General features: G+C 34.4%; 1 protein-coding gene across 1 annotated transcript in view; it reads left to right on the top strand.

The window, feature by feature from the left end:
• Positions 1-4283: 4283 nt before the first annotated feature.
• The window catches only part of sos2 (son of sevenless homolog 2 (Drosophila)), a 43973-nt gene continuing 35800 nt past the window's right edge, over positions 4284-12456 (top strand). Inside the window, 1 exon segment of the mRNA XM_037746273.1 lies at positions 4284-5193. Coding sequence (XP_037602201.1) covers positions 5110-5193 — 84 coding nt within the window. The 5' untranslated portion in view covers positions 4284-5109.

A 12456-nucleotide genomic window follows, 5' to 3' on the forward strand; every position in this document is an offset into this window, starting at 1 on the left:
CAATTCCTGCATGAAGCATTTGTTCAGTTTGTCCACAAGGGGGCAGAATCACAGAAACAAATATACTGTAAATTAGCCCCAATGGAAGCACAAAATATGTTTAAATGTGATGCTATTTGTTGTTTTTAATTTTTTTTTATTGGCTTTTAAAATACCATGGAACTAAAGGTTATATTTGCATCTACTTGTCTTATAAAATGCGTTTGTTTAAATTGTGTTTTTTGTTTTTACAACAGTAGATAAGTAAAGGTTGATTTTATATGATTTACTGTATCTGTATTTTTATTATTTCTATTATTTTTGATGATTATTTTCATTGTCGATTAATCTGTCGATCATTTTTTGGATTAATTGATTAGATGGTGTCCTTTCGAATGTGTGGTTTTGTCTACAACTCAAAGATATTCAGTTTAATGTCATAGAGGAGTAAAGAAACCAGAATATATTCACATTTAAGAAGCTGGAATCAGAGAATTTTTACTTTTTTTTCCTGAAAAAAATGACTCAATGACTCAATTAATTGATTATCAAAATAGTTGACAAATAATTTAATAGTTGACAACTAATTGATTAATTGATGCAGCTCTATTAGATAATACTGTTCTTATAATGATAATAATAATAATAATAAATATAAATATAAATATAAATATAAATATAAATATAAATATAAATATAAATAATATCATTTTAATTTTAAATTAGTAATTTTAAAAGTATGAATTTTAGTATGTTTTTTCTGTGTTTTTACTATACAAGAGCAATTTCTCTCTGTCGTTTTAACATTATAAAACCTGCTGGTTTCAGCAAAGTAACCAAAGTACCAAAGTGCTACATCACCATTTTTGGGGGGGAAAAAATCCTAAATGTTCATACGACTAAAAGAAAGACACATAAATAATCATATTAATATATGAAACCAAAAAAACAATAAAAACATCAACTGATTTCATGTAAATCTGCTTGAATTTGCTCTAAACTTGTTATAGCTTCAAAGGCTTCACATATTGCATATTATCCTCAAAAATAAAATATTTCAACATTAAATGCAAAATGATGATGATTCATTGTTTTGTGACAGTTGTGTGTCATTTTTAAAAATCATTTTTGTATTTTTGTATTTTTATTTGTTTATTAGTTTATTTGACAATACATAGGTATCGTTACACTTAATTAAAGTGCAACCGATGCAAGGTATATAGCTAATTTGCAGACCTTGTCCCTGGTTAAGCTTTTTTTTTATATTTTATTTTCAATTTTTTTAGTTAACCAAATATACATTATATATATATATATATGTCTTAATGTGATGCTATGTTGTTTTTAATGTTTTTATTGGCAATGCTTTTAAAATATGGAAATAAAGGTTATATTTGCATCGGGCAAATAGTGGCAATGGCGTTTTTGTTTTTACAACAGGAAAGTCAATAATAATAATAAATAAATAAAATAAAATAAATAATAATTTTGAATGAGGAATTTTAAGAGTATGAATCTGGTATGGGATTTTTTTCCTTTACTTTTTGAAGCCATGTGTGTTTGTTTCTGTGTTTTTATTATACAATCGATAAAAACATTTTTTTTTACAACAGTCAATAAGTAAAGGTTGATTTTTATATAATTTATCTGTATTTTTTTTTAATTATTATTTTTCTGTTTACAATACAGGACTCATAATATGTAATGAGACAGAAGTCCAGCCTTGTTTTTTTTCCTGTCCAAATACTGTAAATTAGCCCCAATGGAAGTTTTTATTATTGGCAATGCTTTTAAAATAACATGAAAAAAGAAGGTTGTATTTGCATCTACTTGTCTTATAAAATGCATATTTTTTTCTATTATGATTTTATTTAATTTGTCTGTATTTTTTTTAATTATTATTTTTCTGTTTACAATACAGGGACTCATAATATGTAATGAGACAGAAGTCCAGCCTTGTTTTTTTCCCCCTGTCCAATCATTCCTGGAATCAGAGAATTTGTACTTTTTTTTTCCTGAAAAAAATGACTCAAATCGATTAATCGATTATCAAAATAGTTGACAAATAATTTAATAGTTGACAACTAATTGATTAATCAATGCAACTCTGTTAGATAATATTGTTCTCATAATAATAAAAATTATAAATAATAATATATAATAATTATTATTTATTTTTTTACAACAGTAAAGTCAATAAGTAATAAAGGTTGATTTTATATTATTTATCTGTATTTTTAAAACTATTATTTAATTTTGTATTATTGTATTATTATTTTTTATTATTTTATCATAATTAATTTCCTCTCCAAATACTGTAAATTAGCCCCAATGGAAGCACAAAATATGTCTAAATGTGATGCTATTTGTTGTTTTTAATGTTTTTATTGGCTTTTAAATGACATGGAAATAAAGGTTATATTTGGGTTAATTATTATTTTACTTGTCTTATAAAATGCATTTGTTTCTATTGTGTTTTTGTTTTTACAAATAAGTAAAGGTTGATTTTTATATTATGTATCTTTTTTTTATTATTATTATTTTTCTGTTTACAATATAGGACTCATAATATGTAATGAGACAGAAGTCCAGCCTTGTTTTTTTTCCTGTCCAAATACTGTAAATTAGCATTTGTTTAAATTGTATTTATTTATTTATTTCACAACAGTAGATAAGTAAAGGTTGATTTTATATAATTTATCTGTATTTTTTTTTAAATATTATTTTTCTGTTTACAATACAGGACTCATAATATGTAATGAGACAGAAGTCCAGCTTTGTTTTTTTTCCTGTCCAATAAAACTGTAAATTAGCCCCAATGGAAGCACAAAATATGTCTAAATGTGATGCTATTTGTTGCTTTTAATGTTTTTATTGGCTTCTAAAATGACATGGAAATAAATGTTATATTACACATTTTATATATATAAAATGCATACAACTAATTGATTAATCAATGCAGCTCTATTAGATAATACTGTTCTTATAATAATAATAATAATAATAATAATAAATAATAATAATATATAATATATAATAAATAAATAAATAATAAGTAATATCATTTTTTAAAAATGCTTTTAAAATGACATGGAATTAAAGGTTATATTTGCATCTACTTGTCTTATAAAATGCATTTGTTTTAATGGTGTTTCTGTTTTTATAACAGTAAAGTTAATAAGTAAAGTTTTTTTTTTAATTTTATATTATTTATCTGTATTTTTTAAAACTATTATTTTTCTGTTTACAATATAGGACTCATAATATGTAATGAGACAGAAGTCCAGCCTTGTTTTTTTTCCTGTCCAATAAAACTGTAAATTTGTTGCTTTTAATGTTTTTATTGGCTTCTAAAATGACATGGAAATAAATGTTATATTACACATTTTATATATATAAAATGCATACAACTAATTGATTAATCGATGCAGCTCTATTAGATAATACTGTTCTTATAATAATAATAATAATAATAATAATAATAATAATAAATAATAATAATATATAATAAATAAATAAACAATAAATAAATAATAATAAGTAATATAATTTTTTTTAAATGCTTTTAAAATGACATGGAATTAAAAGTTGTAGTTGCATCTACTTGTCTTATAAAATGCATTTGTTTTAATGGTGTTTCTGTTTTTATAACAGTAATAAGTAAAGTTTTTTTTTAATTTTATATTATTTATCTGTATTTTTTTTGTTTTTATATTATTTTTCTGTTTATAATACAGGACTCATAATATGTAATGAGACAGAAGTCCAGCCTTGTTTTTTTTCCTGTCCAATAAAACTGTAAATTTGTTGCTTTTAATGTTTTTATTGGCTTCTAAAATGACATGGAAATAAATGTTATACTACACATTTTATATATATAAAATGCATACAACTAATTGATTAATCGATGCAGCTCTATTAGATAATACTGTTCTTATAATAATAATAATAATAATAATAATAATAATAATAAATAATAATAATATATCATAAATAAATAAACAATAAATAAATAATAATAAGTAATATCATTTTTTTTAAATGCTTTTAAAATGACATGGAATTAAAAGTTATAGTTGCATCTACTTGTCTTATAAAATGCATTTGTTTTAATGGTGTTTCTGTTTTTATAACAGTAATAAGTAAAGTTTTTTTTCATTTTATATTATTTATCTGTATTTTTTTTGTTTTTATATTATTTTTCTGTTTACAATACAGGACTCATAATATGTAATGAGACAGAAGTCCAGCCTTGTTTTTTTTCTCCTGTCCAATAAAATGTGATATTACGCAGCGTGCGTGGCTGACAGCGGCCGCAGAGCGCAGCAGACAGAGACACAGAGACACAGTCAGTCAGTCAGTCAGTCAGCGGAGAGAGTTGCTACGAAACATCTTCGACTTCTCAAACCTCCAAAAAAAAAACAACCTCCTCCTCAGCTGCTCCTCTTCCACACCAAACCAAATGCCTCGGACTCGGGTGGATTTACTTTGGGATTTTAAGCGTCTGATCACTCCGTAAAAAGATGCCTAAACGTGAAGCAGACAGCGCAGGAAGAGAAAGTGTGCCTTGCTTGGAGCTGAACGGAACATAAAACTCGGCAGCGCATCAAAAGGCCAGCAGCAGCAGCCTGTAGCACCAGCTAGCATTAGCTGCTAACGCTAGCTAACGTTACAGGTGTTTAGGCAGCAAAATAACCAAAACATCACGTGTAGCTGTAGTTATCTGGCAGCAAACAGAGCTCCAATGTCTTGACTTAATGTTAAACTTAATGTGCCTCTATTGTAATCTTCACAAGTAGCAAGTATATAACAAGTTAGCAACATTGTTATTAGCCGTTAGCTTGTTTACAGCTAACCAAGCTAGCGAGTTAACTTTACAGCTTTACATGTGCTTTATTTTATAGTTCCTAGCTGATATTTCGCTGTTTAACCGGACTCAAAGGTGGACTAGCAGTGTGGTTAAGTGGTAATCTTCCTATTTTGCAAGAGAGATAAGTGACTTTTATCCTCCACACCGTGCCTGGACCTGGACTGGACTGACCCACCCCACCAGGACTGACTCTCTACCCGGGGGCCGATGCTGACAGTTCAGTCTGGATCACGGCAACGCAGCCAGGAGCCGCTACAGCGATGCAGCCCCAGCAGATATACGACTTTTCTAGTGACGAGAACAGTCACAAATGGAGAGGCCTCTTCGTGCAAGCTTTACGGAAGGTAATGATGTTGATTACTACACATTTACATCTCACAAAGTCACCAATCTGCCTTGCAAAACACCCCATACTGGAGATTCACTGGTGTGGGGATATGGGGGTACTCTGGTTTCTTTACTAACCCAAACTTTACACACAAGCTTAGTCTTCTTTACGGAAGGTAACACTGATTACTACACATTTACATCTCACAAAGTCACCAAACTGCCTTGCAAAACACCCATACTGGAGATTCACTGGTGTGGGGATATGGGGGTACTCTGGTTTCCTTACTAACCCAAACCTTTCACACCAACTTAGTCTTATAAACAGCCCAAAAATATTCATATTATAACCCAAACTTTTCACACCAACTTAGTCTTCTTTACAGAAGGTAATACTGTTGATTACTACACATTTACATCTCACAAAGTCACCAATCTGCCTCGCAAAACACCCATACTGGAGATTCACTGGTGTGGAGGTACTCTGGTTTCTTTACTAACCCAAACTTTACACACCAGCTTAGTCTTCTTTACAGAAGGTGACACTGATTACTACACATTTACATCTCACAAAGTCACCAAACTGCCTTGCAAAACACCCATACTGGAGATTCACTGGTGTGGAGGTACTCTGGTTTCTTTACTAACCCAAAAGTTTCACTCCAACTTAGTCTTATAAACAACCCAAAAATACTCACATTATGAGCAATACAACCTAATATTCATGTTCCCAGCAGTAAATGTCCCTGTTAAATGGATTAATATGTAATATTTTGTAGATACACTGGTGTGGGGATATGGAGGTACTCTGGTTTCCTTACTAACCCAAACTTTACAAACCAGCTTAGTCTTCTTTACACCAACTTAGTCTTCTTTACAGAAGGTGACACTGATTACTACACATTACTAATCCTCACAAAGTCACCAAACTGCCTTGCAAAACACCCATGCTGGGGATTCACTGGTGGAGGTACTGGTTTCCTTACTAACCCAAACTTTTCACACCAACTAAGTTTTCTTTATGGAAGGTAACACTGATTACTACACATTACTAATCCTCACAAAGTTACCAAACTGCCTTGCAAAACAGCCATACTGTGGAGATTCACTAGTGTGGGGATATGGAGGTACTCTGGTTTCATTACTAACCCAAACTTTTCACACCAACTTAGTCTTATAACCAGCCCAAAAATATTAAAATTATGAAGCAATACAACCTAATATTCATGTTCCCAGCAGTAAATGACCCTGATATATGGATTAATATGTAATATTTTGTTGATCACAAATCATCACAACAGTCATTTGTCAATGTTGAAACTGGTGTCCTCATCTTCTGTGGATATGGAGGTACTCTGGTTTCCTTACGAACCCAAACTTTTCACACCAACTTAGTCTTATAAACAGCCCAAAAATATTCATATTATGAGCAATACAACCTAATATTCATGTTCCAAGCAGTAAATGCCCCTGTTAAATGGATTAATATGTAATATTTTGTTGATCACAAATCATTACAAAAGTCATTTGTCAGTGTTGAAACTGGTGTCCTCATCTTCTGTGGCTGTCTACAGTGTGTTTATTTAATAAGCCTCTCACCCAAGTTCCCCATATTGACTTTTTTCCCACCATGTTTTTGAAGAAGTTGTTCACTTTTGACCAGTTTTGTACAGTGTCTTGATAGTAAATCATAACTTGCAGGGGGTGCTGCTGATGTTACCTCCAAGGTTAAATAAGCTGTCTTGGGACTGCTGCCTTGTTGCTGGACGCTTCTGTCAAACATCATTTGATGTGTGTGTGTGTTTACTGCCAACCTCTTTTATTTGTTCCTCATTCTGTCTAACAGCAAAGATGTCTCATCCTTGCAGAGAACAGACCTTCGGCAGCTGTTTTGTGATGTCAAGTTTTCCAAAGAAATGCAACCTAATTCTCACGAACCTAATAGAAACTTTCAGGAAAGGAAACATTTTGTTTTTTAATGTCCGTGGTCAGCAGGACTAAACCGTATCAGTTCCTTTTTAACTGTCCCTCTCTTTCTCTTTTCTTGCATCATCTTGGCTTCTCCCTGTCATGACCAGGTTTATTTTCTGTTTTTCTGACCACTCCTCCTCCTCTGCTTCCTTCAGTCTTGCAAACTCATGACAGTCTGGTACTCCGTGCTAACTGAAAACACAAAAGTTATCGCAGCTCTTTTTGTTTTTGGCTCGCCGTTCCATTATGTCGTATGCAGAGCCACGCTGTTTAGACACTGGAAGATGCACAAAGCTCTGCACGCTGCTTTCCCTTTGAAATGGCTCTGTGTGTAAACCCACAAGGTCCTGTCAAGATCCTTTCATATGTTTAGGTTCCCTGATGTGGTCGGAGCTCAGAAAGAGTCACTAATGAGTTAAAAGAGGGACATAAACTGTTGTGGCAAAGCTGCGTTGTTGTGCAAAGTAGAGGCAGGACATCTTTTGCTAAGTTTCCATATTGTTGGGATACCTGTGCTATACTGTGAGCAACAATAATACTGTACAAGCTCTACTTTGCAGATTCAGGTTATTAATACAAAATATAATGAACTAATAAATGACTATGTATTATTATAAATTAAACTACCCAGCAGTATATAAAGTCATTAAAATGACCCCCAGCTGCAACATTAAAGCAATGAACACTTTAATGCATCAATGATAAGAATACAATAGTATAATATATATTATTCTGCATAATGAGTATTTATACTTTGGTACTTTAAGTATATGTTGATGCTAATACGTTTGTACTTTTACTTGAGTAGTCTAATGTTTTGAATGCAGGACTCTTACTCGTAGCTAGTATTGGCTGCACTGTAGTATTACTACTTTTACTTAACTAGCAATCTGAGTTTTTCTTCCATCTCTGTATGTTAATATTAGTTTATTGAAATATTAAAAGGGTTTCCTTTCACTCACATGCACACAGTTTTCAGATACAGTTAAATGCAGTGTAGTGCGTGCACTGTTTACCTCTCTATCATCTACTGCTGCTGTCTGTCTGTCTGTCTTTCTCTCACCTCTAGTAAAATGAGTCGTTTACCGTTTTAGTTTGTTTTGGAGCGACGCTATAACGCTATGATATGCAACGTGAGGTTTGTAAAATAAAATAAAACGCTATGCCATTTCTCCTCTCCTCTTCCCGCTGTAAGTCACTCAGCGCTGACTGTCAGACACACAGTTGGTTTAGAGACCTGCATTTACGTTGACATTCGGTTCTGTAACGAACACTATCGCACATTCACACACATTACGTTTTCTGTCGGGGCTACACTCAAAACATTCAAGGCTTTAACCCCGGCAAAATGACCTGGTAACACCGACTTAGAAGAGCGTATGTGACGGAAATGGAATGGATTATACTTTTTTTTCCTCCGATATACAATCCAGTGATTTTGGCCTGTATCGGACGATACCAAAACAGAGTATTGTATCGGACAATACCAATACAGAGTATCGGTGCATGATGCATCCCTAGTAAAAAGCTCACCTTGGTGACCTGTAACAGATATGACCTGCACATCATATTCCAACCAGTTCACTGTTGATGTTTCTCCATTTATAATCCATTCCTTCCAACTTAAAACTCGTCCCCTGACTAAAAAGAAACACTAGAAAATGCCCATTTATCACTGTTGACCAATATTTATTTAACAAGGATTTATCTGTCTAGAAGGACTGCAGACCAAGTTTATTTTGAAAGCATGAAAGACGTCTGTCTACACCCCAAAATAGATTTCTCAGTGTTTGTAACTTCTTGTACTGTGCTTTGATCAAGTTGTTAAACTACCCTCTTTGTTTAAAGTGCAGCTAATCAAGCGCCTACTTTTGGCTTTTGCTCTGAGATCAGTTATTGGCACACACTATCTGCTCTTCCTTCCCTTTTTGGTAGTGTTTTTTTTAATGCAAAGTAACATTAAAAATCCCCCAAAAAACGTTTTATTTGGTTATTTTTGATCAAAATTTTAGTTTCAAAGAGGGACTTTATCAAATTATGACGTAGACTTGCATGGATTAATTTTAGTAACACAAAGTGCCTCCAGAAACCTGTCATGGAATTAGCCATGTAGCAACATGGTGTTTATAAATAAAACACAACCCTCTTTCTGTCAGTTATCTGTAGCACAGTAGAGATGGTGTAGTGATGATGAATCAGGTGAAACTGAGCGAGCAGGTGGTGCGCCGTGCTGCCGCGGTTTCATTGTCTCAACTTGTTACACAACTGCCGGAGGGAAAGCCTGTCAGAGATTGACGCAAGAGAGGTTTGTTATGGTTTTGACAGACTGTGACTCTCTGTTTTTCACAGCTGTCCACCGGGGGGTTTCCTTGTCAGAAGGAGCCATGGTGGATGACTCCACCCCTGAGAATGATTTAGATTATTGTTTAGAGGCAAGATTAAAGAAAACCTGTTGATAGATTGACACTCCTCAGAGCCGGAGGAGGGAAGTAACTTTGTGATCAACCAGGGAGGTAGTTTAACAAGTGTCACCTTCAGCTGGTGGGTGATCACTTGCAGAATTGCCTCATAAATGAGACGGATTTCTCCAGCTACAGCCTATATTTACTGATGTTTTATAGATTGCTGTGAAATCAGACAGATGAAAGTAGTGCTGCAACTAACAATTATTTTCATCGTCGATTAATCTGTCAATTATTTTCTCGATTAATTGATGAGTTGTTTGGTCTATAAAATGTCATAAAATGTCGAACAATGTTTCCCAAAGCCCAAGATGACATCCTCAAATGTCTTGTTTTGTCAACAACTCAGAGATATTCAGTTTACTGAGTAAAGAGACCAGAAAATATTCACATTTAAGAAGCTGGAATCAGAGAATTTTTACTTTTTTCTTTAACAAATTACTCAAACTGATTAATCGATTATCAAAATAGTTTGCAACTTATTTAATAGTTGACAACTAATTGATTAATCGTTGCCTTAGCTGCAGGCCTGGATGATGGTACTTAAGCACTGTGAGCACTGTCATCACTTTCCATGCAAGAAATGCAAGCTTAACTGCACATCTGGAATGATGAGGTGCCTATTAAATGGGGTCGTCTGTCAGCGAATCTCGTGAGAGTATTTGTACGTTTTTGCAAGTTTTCACAATTTGCGGGTTACCTTCTAGAGACGACCCTTAGCAGCAGAGCAACACACTTTACTGACGTGTGTTGTCACCTTAAGAACTAACAACAATAGCCATTTTCTTTTGTAAATGACCATGTAAAACAGTTCAATGTCCGTTCTACTCCCATTTCTATGGGTGTGAAGCACCTGAGACTTGAAGTTGTAGCTTTAAGTTTAAACTGTTCTGCGGTCAAGACATCAACCACGAACCGTAACTTCCCAGTTTGTCCGTGGACCTTTGTTGCTCGTTTCCTGTCATCTCTCCGGTATATCGTCCAGTATCTTCGCTATCTAATAAAGGCAGAAAATAAGAAAAATAAGTTTGTATGACCACATGGAATAGACTAAGGCTTTTATAATGTCTCCACTAAAATAATTTCTTTTATGCTGAAGGTAAAAGCATAAAGCTGAACTTTACAGTCACATGTAGTTTATTGTGCAGCCGTCTGTGTCTCTGTCTGTCGTTGACATTTCACCACGGAGGAGTCCAATGTTTGTCTCCTAGCTGCGTCTGCATGTCCCGGCTATTCTTGATCACTGCGGCTCGTGCCTGGTGCTATGCGAGAGCGTCATTTAGCCTCCGACATGCCGGTGTTGATAATAACTGTGCATTCCCTGGGTCTGCTGTTTCACTGGCATGGAGAGAGAGAGGCCAGAGCTTTGCTGGGTACAGTTTCATTCCATTGCCATGTTGAGTTAGCGCAGCGAGATGCTGCTGAGTTCACAGGGCTTCACGGGCCAACATTTAAAGCCCAGATTGGTCGGGTTACAAGCATGCTTTGTTGTTGTGTGTGAGTGTATTTCCTCTTTTATCCTCTCAGCCTGAGTAGTCGCTTAAAATTCTGACAGGGTGACTTCACAACAGGCCAAAACTTACAGCTGAGGTCTTTTTTATTTTTATTTTGGTCACTTGGTTTTGCCTCCACTTTCATCCAGGCTAGACGGAGCTGTTGTCACTTCTCAATCAGACAGATTATCAAAAGCCTGTACTCCATAAACCGGTCTTGCCATGTCATATATCTTTATCGGTTTATTTTCATCACCTCATATCTATCTCATCTTTGATCTGTCGTCAAACTGCTAGATAAAGAAACTTTCACTTTAAGGAGCGACTGACTTGGTGACCTTAAGCGACTCTGCTGTGAGCTAACCTGGCTAGAGCTGCAACGATTAATCGATTAGTTGTCAACTATTGAATTAATCACCAACTATTTTGATAATTGATTAATCAGTTTGAGTCATTTAAATGTGAATATTTTCTGGTTTCTTTACTCCTCTATGACAGTAAACTGAATGTCTTTGAGTTGTAGACAAAACGAGACATTTGAGGACGTCATCTTGGGCTTTGGGAAACACTGATCGACATTTTTCAGCATTTTCTGACATTTTATAGACCAAACAATTAATCAATTAATCAAGAAAATAATCAACAGATTAATCAACACTGAAAATAATCGTTAGTTGCAGCCCTAAACCTGGCAGTATTGTACACTAAAAGTAATTAGTAATGATCCATTGATCAACAATCCAATATCATCGATGCGAGGTGAAAATATCAATACATATCATCTTTAAGATCCGCCTTTATTTTGAAATTCACACTTTGTATTTATCCTTTTTTATTAAAAAGAATATATTATTTTTCATTTAAATGTGTGGAAGAGCTCAGAAATACAATTGTCAAATCATGTTTCAGTTGCTTTCGATGAGTTAACTGATTGTGTCAGTCAAATCGTATCGTGGCAGACTTTGTGATATCAGCAAATATTGTATCGTTGTCCAAAGAATTGATAGAATATCGTATCGTGATGGAACAGGTGATTTACACCCCTAACCGCTGGTCTCTTGCAGCACGTTGTCACGTCTTTCAGATGAGCTTTGTGTGCTGATGGGACAGGATGTTTCTGGTAACAGGTTGCGCTTCCTGTGCACCAGCCCCCGGCCGTCCGCAGACTCGGGCTGAATAATACACACGTTCTCCTCCACCCTCCCCAGAATCAAGTCTGCGAACATCAGTTCGTCCTCAGACGGGGTTCATAAAACGGAGGATGGGTGGATGCAGGCAGGCAGGGGTCACTGGGTCGAGTCAGACTGGGGTCACGGCGAGGCCATGTGCTGACGACGGCACGTCCACCACCAGC

This window comes from Sebastes umbrosus, chromosome 16, assembly GCF_015220745.1.
Source record: "Sebastes umbrosus isolate fSebUmb1 chromosome 16, fSebUmb1.pri, whole genome shotgun sequence".
Classification (NCBI taxonomy): domain Eukaryota; kingdom Metazoa; phylum Chordata; class Actinopteri; order Perciformes; family Sebastidae; genus Sebastes; species Sebastes umbrosus.